This window comes from Otolemur garnettii, unplaced genomic scaffold (genome assembly GCF_000181295.1).
Source record: "Otolemur garnettii isolate 467f Iridium unplaced genomic scaffold, OtoGar3 scaffold00116, whole genome shotgun sequence".
Taxonomy (NCBI): Eukaryota; Metazoa; Chordata; class Mammalia; order Primates; family Galagidae; genus Otolemur; species Otolemur garnettii.
In genome coordinates, this window is record NW_003852511.1 from 2,359,786 (window position 1) to 2,374,908 (window position 15,123).

Consider the following 15,123-nt stretch of genomic DNA (forward strand, 5'->3'; position numbering starts at 1 on the left):
CCCCACGCACAGGGCTTCACTGACCCCCACGCACAGGGCTTCACTGATCCCCACGCACAGGGCTTCACTGACCCCCATGCACAGGGCTTCACTGATCCCCACGCACAGGGCTTCACTGACCCCCATGCACAGGGCTTCACTGATCCCCATGCACAGGGCTTCACTGACCCCCATGCACAGGGCTTCACTGATCCCCATGCACAGGGCTTCAGTTTACCAATGGCTCTCAGCTATTCTGCTGAAGTTTGCCTTCTGGGTTATCATTAGTGGCTATTGTTGGTTAGACCTGTGTATACATCTGTGTAGGCAGATTTATATCCTCTTTCCCCTATTACTGCATTGCTAGTGTCTGATCCTCATACTGCTTCCAGTCTTCACTCCAACCCCTCCTCTTCCCAAGCTCTTCCTGAACTGTTTTCCTTTCTTTGATTCTCACTGTGTTGCCCAGCCTAGAGTGCAGTAGCATATCACAGCTCGCTGCAGCCTCAAGCAATCATCTCCTGAAGTGCTGGGACTACAGGCATGCACCACTACTCTGGGCTCAGACATGTTTAAAATGAAAACAGAATACCAAAAGAACACAACTTTTATGAAACAACTTCAACAGCTCTACCCGTTTGTATAATCCATTTTCTTTTAGAATCAGACCAAATATATTTAGGCCCAGTCATAAACCATATCTATCACCAAGTCATTATTAATTCTGTATTTAAAACTCAAACATACAGAGTGTTACACACAAAAACATTATTTCCATTTTGTTCTCTTCTGCTGTTAACAACTTGCTCAAAATTTGCCAGCTGTGTTCCTGGAAGCAAACAAAAATAAAGCCAATCAATCAGCGAAGAGCAAGCATTGGCTCAATTTATTAATAAACCACCTCCCGACAAAAGCCCTAGTGTGACTTGAAAAACAGTCTGACAACCCTTTAAGAATGAAAACTGGCCAGGACTGGAGACGGCTATGGGCCTGAGAGCTGTCTCTCTGCTCCACACTCTTGTCCACCTCCTATCTCCAAGTTTCCTCAACTATAAATGGAAGATAATAAATCTGCCTTCTAAATGTCCACAGGTTTAACCAAATGGCAACAGGAAATATTTTATAGCTACCATATTTTTTTTCTTCATTAGCATACTAAAGAAACACCAACTCAAATTAAAGACTAATCTACTTAGAAATCCGTGTAAGCAAATTAATTACCGCAATAAACATAGTTAGATATCTGACAGTGTCTTCCTACAACAGTAAGAAGAATAATTTCTTGCTATCTCACAATGATGTGCTTGCTGAGATAAAGGAAGAGCAGCTTGTATTATTCCTCTGGGAACCAGACAATACAGCCCCACCTCGAGTGGGGGGCACAGGGGTCATTGTGCCGGGCATTACACAGCTGTACCTGCCGCCTAGCTCTCTGCATTACTTCTGAAAGGACATGCAAGAAGGGAAGGTTTAACAGCATCGACTACCCCTCCCCAGTCACAAGGAAAAACAGTGACACTGAAGTGTGGTAAGGAGCAAGGAAGGTCTCCCAAAGCAGGAGGGTGGTGGGCTGGCATCCAGGGTGGGCTTGAACAAAAAACTTCAAAGCTGCACATCTCTCTCCCACCACCTCACCCAGGTTTCTGGCGATAATCACAACAATACATCTCAATACCCTAATTATGCTGTGCCTACTTATCTTGACATTCAGACTCTAGGATAAAAGAAGATGTATTATATGCAAACCAATTACGGGGAACACAGGAATTTAACAGATAGCAATGTATGCCATGTGACTGTCCAATTATAAGCTTTTCTTAATTACTATGAGCTAAACAGGAGCTATCACAGATTTAAAATCACTCCTGAATCGTGGATATGAATTTTTTAAAAGCACAATAGAGGGAAGATCAAGCTTCCTTTCATTGAAAAGATTTTTCAGGGGCCCACAGGAGCTGGAAAGAAAAGAAGGTCGCTCAGAGAGCTGGAGTCCACCTGGCAAAGGCAGGTGGCCAGGGCGCTGCAGGGGCAGGACCTGCCTCAGGGTGCCCTGTCCTGTGCACCCCCACAAACAAGGAGAAAGGACAGCAGGCTCAGAGAGCCCCAAGTGTGTGTCCCAGAGCTCACAGAACAATGCCAGAGAGCCAACACGTCAGGACTGCGAAGCCCAGAGTTTTAACTATCAAACTGGCTCAAAGTTATGGAGGTGAAAGGTAATAATACACTTGAAAATATGCACTAAAAGAGATCAGAGTCATGCAAAAGGAATAATGATTTAGGAAAATGCAATTTCAAGTTACAATGAGATAGCCCCTTGCACCTGTTAAAATGTCTTTCATAGGCCAGGCACAGTGGCTTATGCCCATAATCCTAGCACTTTGGGAGGCTGAAGTAGGAGGATTGTTTAAGGCCTGGAATCTCTACTAAAAATAAAAAACTAGCTGGGATGGTGGCATACACCTATAGTCCCAGCTACTTGGTCGGCTGAAGCAGGAGGAGTGCTTGAGCCCAGGAATATGAGGTTGCAGTGAGCCATAATGATGCCAATGCACACAAGAGTTTTTTACCAAAGAGTTTTTTACCAAAAAGACAAAAGATAGCAAGTGTTGGTACTGATGTGGAGAAAAATGAACCCTGTATACTGCTGACAGGAATGTAAATTGGTATAATCATTATGCAAAACAGTATGGAGGTTTCCCAAAATAAAAATCCAACTATCACGTGACCCGGTAACACGTCTAGGTATACATGCAAAGGAAATGAAATCAGTATGTCAAAGAGCTATCTGCATTGCCATGTTCACAGCACCTCTATTCAGGACAACCAAGACACGGAATCAATCTAAGTGTCTTAACAAAGGGATAAAGAAAATGTGGTGTATACACACAATGGAATATTACTCAGCCTTTAAAAAGAAGGCAACCCTGCATTTGCAACAACACCAACGAAAATAGAAGACATTCGGTTAATGAAATAAGCCAGGCACTGAATGAAAAATACTGTAGGATCATACACGGGAAATCTGAAAAGCCAAGCTCATAGAAGCAGCAGGGATTAGAACAGTGGTTCCCAGGGGCCCGGAGCAGGCAGGGTGGGGAATGAGGAAAGGTTGGTTAAAGGGTACAACGTTCCAGAGATCTACCAGTTGGCATGGTGACTACAGTTAATAATACTTGAAATTTGCTTGAAATTTGCTAAGAGTAGATTTTAAATGTTCCATCAGGAAAAAAAAAAAATGATAGCCATGTTAATTAGCTTGATTTAATCATTCCACAAGTGTATACACATTGAAACACCACCTTATATCTCACAATAAATATATGCAATAATTAAAAAATAAGAAGACTGATTCTTGCCCACATAACCAATGTTACCAATGACAGCTAACACGTACTGAGTAATAGCAGTGGGCCAGGCACTGTTGAAAACACACTATGTGAATTAAATTCCCACAGTGTTTTCATTAGCCTCATTTAGACACAGGGAAACTGAGGCATGGAGCAGACCAGTATCTTGCTCAGTGTAAGAAAGTCAAGTGGAAGAATCTGGAAACAAAGGCAGGCGGTCTGACTGCAGACTCTGTCGGCTTCCTCCCCAGGCTGCTGATCTTTTCTGGCCTGGGAATGGTGGGAAAGGAACCCCCTCCACACACTCTCTGCCCTCCACCCCACATCCTCTGCAAAGCTACCCACATGCTCTCAGATCCAACTGGAACTTGGCCACCATGTAGAAACAGTTAATATTTCTACTTTTAATATTCAACATATAGACAGAGATCAAGATTTTGCTTTTTGAAGCAATCTTGGCCTTTTCCCTGTCTTTAACACAAGCAGACAAGACAAGCCATTTGCCTGCATTTGGAAACTTACGTGTATTGGTGAGGCGGGGTCAGGCTGAACGCTCTAAAACACAAATCAGAAGTGTCTGTGTCATCATCTCACGATCACAAGGCCACATGAGTGAGAGCACATTACTGTAAGAATGAGAGGAGACCTTGCCTTTAACAGGGAGTACTGGCAGCTGGCCATGACCAGGCAGAAGAGGAGCACCCACATATCCTTGCAGAAGCCCCGGTTCAATGTCAGAAATCCAAGCAGGGAGACCAGAACAATGAGCAAAACCGCCAGCACATTCTCCTTGACATCTTCAGTTCTGAGCAAAATACACAAAGGAAGACAAGGAAGATGAAAGGAGAGCATGTCCACTTTAAACAGAGAATGCCTGCATGTGTCTAAAAGGGCAGTGTTAGCCCGGCAGTTCCCCGAAGCAAGCCCCTGCTTCTGCTACAAGACTGTTAGGTTTTTTCCTTTCCTCATCCCTGTACTGTAAACAAAACCCACATCTTAGCCCCAGATTTCTATCACTGAAGCAAATTAAATATCAGCCCACTGGATTAACGATTCCATGCACCCTATGAAACGTGTTTCAGATAAAGAGCTGCACTGGTGCCTTTCATTTGAAAGGGTAGGAGGGTGCGTTAATACCTGGTGAAGGCAGGAAATTGCTTCCAGATAGAGTCCTTGGAGCCAGGGTTTGCTACCCAGTTTCAGAAATCCAGAAAGGTGCAGCCAGAGAGCTGAGAGAGATTTGTAACCTCTCAAAGGTACAGAGAGCTTGCCTCAGGGTGTGCCATGGGCACACCGTCTCACTGGGCCTGCCTCAGGGTGTGCCATGGCCACACCATTTCACTGGGCCTGCCTCAGGGTGTGCCATGGCCACACCGTTTCACTGGGCCTGCCTCAGGGTGTGCCATGGGCACACCGTCTCACTGGGCCTGCCTCAGGGTGTGCCATGGCCACACTGTCTCACTGAGCCTGCCTCAGGGTGTGCCATGGCCACACTGTCTCACTGGGCCTGCCTCAGGGTGTGCCATGGCCACACCGTCTCACTGGGTAATTTTCTCTTGTGCGACTCCCCATCCCAGCATGAAGGGACTCATGTTCAAGTACAGATAGGAAGGGGCTGCGGTGCTGGATCCTGGAACCTAAGCAGGGTGCAGAGGGAGCTGACAGCAGGGCTGCAAGAGACAGAGCTGGGGGGTCGCAGTGCTGCAGAGAGCTGGGAGGGAACACGTGAGGGAGGGGAGACAAGAAGAATGAGCAAGGACCTGGCCTAAGACTCCAGTGGGGGAAGATTTAGGATAAAATGCAGAGTTGGGCCATAGGAGGAGGTGGCAGAAATGAGTAAGGGGCTGAGCAAGGTGGCTCATGCCTGTAATCCCAGCACTTTGAGAGGCCAAGGTGGGAGGATTGTTTGAGTGAGGTCAAGACCAGCCTGGAAAATACAGCAAGACACTACCTCTACAAGAAAGAGAAAGAAAAATTAGCTGAGCTTGGGCACACACGCATAGTCCCTGCTGGTTGTAAGGCTGAGGCAAGAGGATCACTTGAGCCTGGGCATTCGAGGGTACAGTGAGCTATGACGAGTTCACTGCACTCAGCCAGGGCAGATCCTGTCTCTAAAAAAGAGAAAAGAAATGGACCAAGGGAGGGTGACATGGACCACAATGTCAGGGGACAAAAGCCCTAGAGTTCAGATGGGTCATTCCCAAGAATCTGAGCATACTTCTTACCTCACCAAATTTTGTTCATACACACACTACTCTCCCTCATAAAACTATTTTCTTTTTTAGACAGGGCTAAGTGGCTACTCCACACCTGGCATGTAAATAATTATGAACACTTTTTAAAAGTCAAGAGACTTTAATTTTTTTAGAGACATTTGAGCTTCATACCAAAATTGAGGGAAAGCACAGGGTTCCCACAGCCATCAGCTGATGAGCCTGTGCTGACGTGCCATTGTCACCCCAAGCACACAGCCTGCGTTAGGGCTCACTCTTGGTGTTGTATACTCTGTGGGTTTTGACAAATGTATCCACCATCACAGTATCATACAGAGTAGTTTCCCTGCCCTAAAAATCCTCCCACATCAAACCTCTGGCAACCATTAATCTTTTTATTGTCTCTCTAGTATTGCCTTTTCCAGAAGGTTGTAGCTTTTTCAGATTGTCTTCTTCCGCTCAATACCATGCAGTGAAGGTTCCTCTATGTCCTTTTGTGGCCTGATGACCCATTTCTTTTCATCCCCTATAATATTATACTGTAGGGATGTGTCATGGTTTACTCTCCATGTGCCTACCTAAGGCCATCTAGAGTGCTTACAAGTTTGGGCAACTATGAATAAAGCTGTTATAAACATGTATGTGCAGGTTTCTGCACAGACATAAGTTTTCAACTTCTCTGAGTACATACCAAGGAGTGAGACTGTTAGACTGAATGGTAAGAACATGGTCAGTTTTGTAAGAAGCTGCAGAACTGTCTTCCAAAGGGGCTGCCTCGTCCTCCACTCCCAGTGCTGACCGAGAGCCCCTGTCCCTCCACACCCTCACGGCCTGTGGCGCTGCAGTGCTTTGCGTTTCTGCCGTCCTAACGGCTGTGCACTGGCATCTCAGAGCTGTTCCCATGTGCAGTTCTCTAGTGACCTAGGAGGTGGAGCAGCTTTCCATACACTTATTTGTCACCTGTATTTCTTCCTCGGTGAGGCGTCTGCTCAGACCTTCAGCCTATTTTCAAGCTGTTCATTTTCCTACTGCTGAATTTTAAACATTCTCTGCTTAGTTTAGATAACAGTTCTTTGTCATATATGCCTTTTGTAATTATTTTCTTCCAGTATGTGGAACCCTTTTAATGAATCAATAAATGAGTAAGAATGAACCCAACTGTAATGCTGACATTTGATGCCTTAGCAGCTAAAGAAAATGAGGGAGACACAACTCAGGATAAAACTCTTAAGGAAACACGCAATTAAGTGCGTGAATCATTTGTTACGGACTTTGTGCCTATAATTGCAGACAGACAGGCATAGGACTGATAGATAGATGGACACAGATCCAAGAGATTCCAAGAGCTACAAAAGTAAATGACTGCAGTAAAATAAACTCGGAGCTGTGCTCGCCAAGAACACAGCCTTGGGCCTCCTGTAGGAGGGAGGGCAGGAGACTCTGGAGGCAACAAGCCAGGAGAAGGAAATCAATGCTTAATTTGGTTGGAATGAGCTGCCACTGAGATATTACAGAATAATATATGCAAGCGGAGAAGTAACATAGAAATGTACAGAAAGATCAAGTACCCAGAGATCATGGTGCTCAAATTAAAAGAAGAATGTTCTTTTTTTTTGAGAGAGAGAGCCTAGTTCTGTTGTTGCCCAAGCTAGAACACCGTGGTCCCAGCCAAGCTCACAGCAACCTCAAACTCTTGGGCTCAAGCTAACCTCCTGCCTCAGTCTCTCTAGTAACTGGAACTGCAGGTGCCCACCACCACACCCGTCTAATTTTCTATTTTTAGCAGAGATGGAAGGTCTCACTCTTGCTCACACCAGTCTCCAACCCCTAAGCTCAAGTGATCCTCCTGCCTGGGCCTCCCAGGGTGCTAAGATTACAGAAGTGAGCCACAGTGTCCAGCCTAAAAGTTTTTTAAAAACTACTTGGGGAACTAAAATATATTTGGTGAAAAGAGAAATTTGTGTGTCACCTATTTCCACTACACACTTGTAATAGAGGTATATGTATTTGGTTAGTGCCAGTTCATAAAATTCATTACATGTTCTTCAGAGTGCTCTAACATCCTAATATATACTAAAAACACGTGAAAGCCTTGGAAGTGCATACAGAAATTCCAAAGGAAGAAAAACAAAACGTTTTTCTATTCAGAGGAAAGGAATCAAGTTCCTAAAAAAGTATTTTTCTACAGATTCTTCTCCAGCAGGGCTCCATTCCTCTGCCCCAGCCTCCACACTCCCTGAACCCCCGCCTTGGTCTTTCCCATATCTACATTTAAATATTGAGTAAAAAAGTTTACTCTTTAAGGCAAAGAGTGGCTTAACTAAGGCTGTACTTTTGAAAGAGGTTTACATGGTACACTGGAGGGGAAAGAGGCCAGAGCAAGGATAAACACCTCTCCCAGGAGATATACTGAAGGCCTGGGAAATCGACATGGCTGGGGAAGAGGAAGGGATCCCTGACTCTGATATAATTCAGAGCAAGGCAGAAAGCACCCAGATGGAGTGTGTTCAATGAAGGATTGACTGAAAGAATAAAAATTTCTCTACAATTTAAATCTGGTGGGGAAAGAATCATGGTAGAATTAGAAGCAGAAATTGAGAAGGGGGACTGATTTGCAAAGGGAAGTTAGTTTCACACAATAGAAGTGGTCAGCACTGGCCCTAGCTGCTGGGATTCATCAGTGGGATGGAGCTTCCTTTCTAGAGGCAGTGCCAGAAAGTATGAACAATAAAAAGTAAGTACACTGAACAGTACGCAAAGATATTAAGTACAACAACAACAACAAAGAATAGAGCAAGATACAAAGAAAGGCAAGCGGACTGGCCATGCAGATATCTGGGGGAAGAAACTTCCATGCAGAAGGAAGAACCAGTGAGAAGGTCTTAGGCTGGAGGGTGCCTGGCTTGGTTGAAAAATAACAGGAAGGCCAGCCTGGGCAGAGAGGCGTGGACAGTGACAGTGGGAGGTGAGGTCAGAGCACGTGAGTGGCTACACATGGGAGACTTATGGGTACTGGTTGGTTTCTGAGTGAAATGGGAACCCGCTGCAGGGTGGTTAGCAGATCACTGGCATTACAAAGCCTCGCTTTCTTGTTAGGAACAGGGTACAGGGAGAATGGGTTGAAGGGGGGAAGATGCTACTGCAGACACCAGGTGGGAGGTGAAATGGCTCAGACCAGGCGGTCAGTTAAAGCTGGAAAGATGCACTAGGCAGATACATTTGGAAGGAACAGTGACCACAATTTCCTGCGAGAGACTGAATTCAGGTACAAAAGGAAAGAAGACTTGAGGATGATTCCAAGATGTTAAACCAAAAGCACTGGAAGGATGGGTTGTCATGACTTGAGATGGGAAGGGCCACAGATGAAGCAGGCCTGGGTGAGGTCGAGATAAGGTGCTCACTTTTGGACTATTAACATGGACGCCAATGTGGTCAATTCAGGCATACAAGTCCACAGTTTTGGAGATGGGTTTAAATTAGAGATACAAATCTGAGAGGCAGCACATTTAAAGCCACAAGACTGAATATAATCACCAAAGAAAAGAGGGCAGATAGAGAAAGGAGAGATCAAGAGCTATGCAGCACCTGCGGATGCAATGCTATGAGGGGTCAAAAGGCAGGGGAACCCATAAAACTTTGCTTCCTGTGAATGAGCAACCAGCAAGACAGAAGGAAAGCCCAGAAAGGCCTGAGTCCTAGAAGCTGAGAGAAGGAAATCTACCAACAAAGAAAAGGAATCCCCTCTTTCCAGTACTGTAATTGGGTCTAGTAACATGAGAACTGAAGGATGGGGTCAACTGTGACCTTGACAAGGTCAAGTTCAATGGGGTCCCGGGCCTGGGGAATCTCAATGGAACAGGACTCCAAGAGAATGGCAGAAGAGGAACAGGAAACAGGACAGCAGCTGGTGAGGAACCAGAGTCAAGAAAGGGTTTTTAAGGGTGGGCGATGGAGGAGCACGTTCTCACAGTAACAGTGATGACAGTGAGCTCTGTTTGAGTAGCACGAGCGATTTCTGCTCCTGTTCTTCAGATCTCAGCCTGTGCTTCCTGGTTAGAAGGGCCTTGGCCAGCCACCCATTCTGACATCTGTGCCCCTCCCGCCCCAGATCCTTCTGTCTCAGGCCTTTCCGGGTTTCTTTGCTGGCATCTTTTGCAGTGTGTTCTTTTCCCCAGTGGAATGGACGTTCCATGAGGGCAGAGACAATGGCTGTTTCAGTCATCACTCTACTCCCAGTGTCCAGCCCAGGGCCCGGTGTGGAGTAGGTGCTCGAGTTAGCATCTGCTGAGTGAAGTTCTGAAGTGATGCACAGATCGTGCTGACCTGATAAACTACATAGATGAAAACCTCCATGTTTTACAGGAGGAAATAAGAGAAAATAAGCAAGGAGAATAGGATGAGTCCAAAAGTATCTGGGTAGGATGGAGAGCTACAAGCAAGTAGAAGAGGCGGCAATTACAGAAACCATGAAGCCGCTGTGTGGAGACTGAGGAAACCTGTCAGGGCAGAAGAGCCTGAATTTGAGGGTGAAGGTGACAAACACCAGGCACAAGGACTTCGCCCAGGGGCCTTTACAGCAATGGTCAGCTCCGTTTCACTGCTTGTTACCCACCGAGTTCTTCCACTTCTTGCCCAGTTTTTATAGTTTTTTATTATGTGAACCTTTTCTTTCTAAACTTTAAATTTTAACAATTAAAGTTTTTTCATTCACTTTAAATATAAGGCCCCCCACTGAATTCAAAGGTAATTTGCTTATGATTTTTGAAATAAAAATTCAGCTATCATAATAAAAAAGCATAAAATTTATTGGGGAGAGTTGTGCTTTTTGAAACAGCCTTTTTAAAAACATAGCAGTCCTAACGAAGAAGATGAGTTAATATGGTACAGCTGTTTATTTTGTTTTGTTGCAGTTTTTGGCTGGAGCTGGGTTTGAAGCCACCACCTCTGGCATATGGGGCTGGCGCCCCACTCCTTCAAGCCACAGGCACCGCCATAAGGCACAGCTCTATATTATACACAAGGCTGCACTGAAGTGGCGGCAGCTTCGGCCCGGGAATCTGCATGTTACACAGCACCCATTGGCCTGGCTGGGGATCACACTCTGCCTGCAATGTTTCCAAACTGCTGGGTTTTTCCGGGTCAGTGTTTGGGTTTCTTCCTCCTTCCCCGTTGTGAGCTGTGGGTTCATGCAGGCTCTTTCCTCCTCCTAAGGGACTCACCAATCCTGCTCACAGACGACTTCAAGTAGGCTGAGGGTCTAAATGTCAGTGACCAGAGTTAACAATATGTGCTTTGGCTAATTTCATTTTCTAAAAGTCATTTTTCTTCTTTCTGGGTTCTGGGCCACATTCCAGCAATAACAGTAATAGCTGCTAATGTTTAAAGAGCTCTTTCAATGGGCTAACGTGACTGAATGCTCATAACAAGTTTTCCCCATTTCACAGATTGGAAACTGAGGCACTGACAGGTCTTGTAGCCATCCTGACATCACAGCACTGATGAGTAGCAGGTACTGAATCTGACTCCCAAGGGCCGACTGCAGTGCTCAGGGGCTCTCACGCCAATCTCTAAACACAAATTCTAAAAACTCAAGGTGACTTGCAAGGAAGGTGGTCAAAAATCATAAAATCATGAACTTGATAAAAATATGATAAAGTCATTTCTTTTCTTTCTTTTGGTAAGTAATTAGGAGTATTTTATTTTTCATGAGATCGTAACTGTGTGCCTCCCTACGTTTGTGCACAGTCCGGGAGTCTGCACCGACCTGGTTAACACAGCCTCATCTCCTTACCGTCCTTTTTAGGGCTCCCTGGGATTTTGAGTTAATCTTTGTCACCAAGTAGATTTCAAAATAACAAACATAGAAATCTATAGAAATATATGCTTTTAATAGGAAGGGTCCAACTTTCAATAATTCCTTTTAAACAGAAAATAATTAATATTTCAAAAAAATGCCTCATTTAGCAGAATGTATTATCTTGGATTATTAGATAAGTAGGAAATGTATCTTCTACGTGCATGCCTCTTAGGTAGCAGTGCTGTTAGAAAAACCATTATTACTCCATTCCCTGACTTGTGGGTCCTGAAATTTACTGTTGTAATTTTGCACAGCTGTAGTACTTTTTGTATGGGATCACCCTCTTTGAGATATTTACATTAGAACTAGTCACCGGGCACCAACAAGACAGGCTAACAGTTTTCCACTGCCCACAAAACTCAACAATTGCTCAAGGCAGCACGAATGACAGCACCTTGAATGTTCAAACCAACCTTGCAGTCAGAGCTTTTCAGCCCTTGAAGGCTGTAATACTGTCCTTTGCACATCTTGAGGTAGAAGAGGACAGAAATTGGAAAGCCCTACCTTGCCCCATCTCCACCCTGCCTTAACCCACTTTAACCTCCCCTCTTCTGCCTCTCACCCTGTAACCACATCCCCAACCCTCAGCATTTATCCTGAAAAGCAATGGCAATGGAAGGTGGGAGAGAAGCATTTAAAGGAAAGATTAACATTTAGGTTAGTGTACATCAAAAAGAAGTGAGCAATGAGCATCTGAGCTGCCCCGAGAAGAAGCAGAAATCACCCACTTCCTCCCCCTCTGCTCCCCACACCCCCACCCAGGCAACCAGGCCCTGTTTTAAAGGTGGAGCCTCAAGCTTTCCTACAAACATGGGGCAGGATGTGAAAAGACTAAACCGTGATACTGCCCCCAGAGCTAACCTTACACATGAACTGTGTTACCCAGTGCTCATAGCTTCTACTGTAAGTGCTAAATTAGAATTGTTTATGGTTTTAAGATCTCACTGCTCTGACTTGGGTTGGCAGCAAAGGAGGTGTGCAGCTTGAAAACATTCCAGGGAACTTGAGCAAGTGGCAGTTTCCTTGCTAAAACCATGCAAGTGGGCGCTGCCGTGCTCCCATCGTGCCCCTCCATCGTACGTTTGCATGCTCAGAAGCTTACCTATCCAGTAATGCCAACAAGGTAAGTCGATCGTACCAGACTTTAATCCACTTGCCAGGGAAAATGATAAATTTGTAAAACTGCTCTCGGTTAAATTTTCCTTGTGTTGAAGAACATGAAGAGTCTTCTAGATCCTGACTCACATGCTTTTAGATAGCAAAAGAAACAACAGAGAAAGGGTTTTATATTGTCATGCCATTGCCACAAGTGTACATCATAACTTGAAAATACAAGAGCAGATGTTCAAATTCTGAAACTTAAACCAACATACTTCACTTAAAATGAACACTCTAAGAAAAGAATAATGATCAACAAAACAGCGTCTCTCTTACCAACACTTTAATCCCGTTATAACATACCATTACAATTATGCTATTCATCACATCAAATGCTACTGTTCACGAAGGCCAAGAAACTTCCATAAAAATAATTCTTATGAAAGATAAGAATTCAACAAAAGACATTAAGGGACTTAATTTCTGGAAACTATGTTACCTACTGTAATCTTGAGATACCAATTCAAATTTTATTAAGATTAAAAAGATTTTCACTGGTGATATCTCAGTCATTGGTGAAGCCTGCTATAAGAAAAACTGAAATACTTTTCAAAAAAAATCTAAACTAATAAAACTGAAAGATGCAGGGAAATTGACTCAGATTTTCAAAATGTTAACCCCAAATTCATCTCTGATTAGCTCTAATCCAGTGGAAAGAATTCGATTTTGAAAAAAAAAAAGTTAACATTGATTTGCATATCAAATACTTATGGAGGGACCTGGCCCAGGTTAGGGACAGGCGGTTTTCCACACAGGGCCCTTAGGGAAGGTGGTGGTGGCAGCAGGTGCTTGGTCAGCCCTCACAGTAGGGGCCACATCAAGCGAGGTACCTGCCATCAGACCTCTCACCTTGTCCTTGGTCTCTTGCCCTCCCTGCATAGAGGCTGTTAAAACCAAAGCTCTCATCCATCTCCTCCTTAAATCTGGCCACCCGTGGCCCGTCACTTCTATCTGTAGGCGTCTCTAAACGGCCCAGCTGCCTGCACAGCTTCTATTTCTAACCTGTATATATTTGTAATTGTGATACAAAACACGTACCAGAAAGTTTACCATCTTAGCCATTTTTAACTGTAAAGTTCAGTAGTGTACATCATTGTGAAACAGATCTCTGGAACTTTGCCATCCCTAAATACTAAAACTCCGCGCCTGCTGACCAGCTCCCACTTCCTCTGCCCTGGGCTCCCGGCAGCCACATTCCATCTCTGTGAATCTGACTACTCTCGGTACTTCACAGTAGTGGAATCATACAGTGCTTATCCTTTTGTGGCAGGCTTATTCCACTTAGCATCATCTCCTCAATTTCATCCCTGTTGTGGGCTATGTCACCATGTCCTTCCTTTTGAAAGTGGAGCAGTATTCTGCTGTACGTGAACATCAGTCAGTGGACACGCGGGCCGGTTCCTCAGCTGCTGTGAACGGTGCTGCTGAGGACCACGGGTGTGCAAACATCTCTTCCAAGATCCTGCTCTCAGTTCTTCTGGATAAGTACCCAGAAGTGAAATTACTGGATTATTCTAAACTATGTATTTGTTTGTTTGTTCCAAAATGGGTTTAAGGCTCTAATTTCTTCTAGGCTGACAAGCATAAGACACAGAAGATTAAAAAGAATTGCAAAGACAAGACAACAGGTGAGGAAGGGATGGAAGAAGAGCAGGGGTGGCACTGTCTTTTTAAGGCCTCTCTCATGCTCTGGCTTATAAAGCACGCGTGTGCACATGGGTAGACCACACGACATTTTCCCAGTTCTGGGAAGTCACGATGTGAAGGTGCTCGGCGTGCATGAGGGCAGTGCAGCTGCTTCATTAGAGACCACTGCAGAACGCTCCAGGAAAGCGGTTTCACCATCGCTCCGTGCCCAGATGCTGACCCACTGACTCAGCTCATGGAGCACGGAGATATTCTGTGTATCAGATATTCATGCAAAAGGCATCTGAAGGGAAACTGGATCCCTCAGGAAGGCAATATACAGGATAAGTTGGAATGAACCATTATGAGAAAGTTGAGAATGTAAGTGCCACTTGTGCCTGGAATTCTACTCCAACCTAGAAGAGAGCTTTGCACAAACAGTCTTTCTGTCACATCAGCAAGAACAGCTTCTTGTTTAAATGATGATGAGCTTCTGGTTTATGGTAAACTTTCCTCCCAAACAGATCCTTTCCCTTGATGTCCTACGGGCGAACAGCGTGAGGAAGGGGCACAGGCGCTCGGAGTTCACTGTCTCTGTGATGTAGGAATCCAAGTCTGATGCAGAGGCAGGGCCAGGCTGAGCGACAGCCAAGATGATGCATCCTTCCCAGGAGGAAGAAAAACACCTCCTCAAATTGAAATTTCATGTTATACCCTTAGTGGGAAGCTATGGACTCAAGGCCACATGTGGCCCTCCAGATCCCCAAGTGCAGCTCCTCAGTCGAATGCAAACTTTAATAAAAGGATTAGTTGTGTAAAATTTAGATGCAGCCAAAAGTCTGCACTCAAGGATCCAGAAAGCCGTAGGTTCCCCATCCTGCACTTTAGCCGTTAGGAAAGGACAGTATAAAATAAAGTCCCATGAGGACGACATCTACATCTT

At 44.8% G+C, this 15,123-nt stretch overlaps 1 protein-coding gene across 1 annotated transcript in view; it reads right to left on the reverse strand.

Annotated features, from left to right (window-relative positions):
* PCNX2 (pecanex homolog 2) overlaps positions 1 to 15,123 on the reverse strand; it is a 340,225-nt gene that overhangs the window by 241,231 nt on the left and 83,871 nt on the right. Inside the window, exons 11-13 of the mRNA XM_003797465.1 lie at positions 12,499 to 12,644; positions 3,978 to 4,131; positions 3,849 to 3,881 (exon numbers count right to left, since the gene is read on the reverse strand). Coding sequence (XP_003797513.1) covers positions 3,849 to 3,881; positions 3,978 to 4,131; positions 12,499 to 12,644 — 333 coding nt within the window. The remainder of the gene's footprint in view (positions 1 to 3,848; positions 3,882 to 3,977; positions 4,132 to 12,498; positions 12,645 to 15,123) is intronic.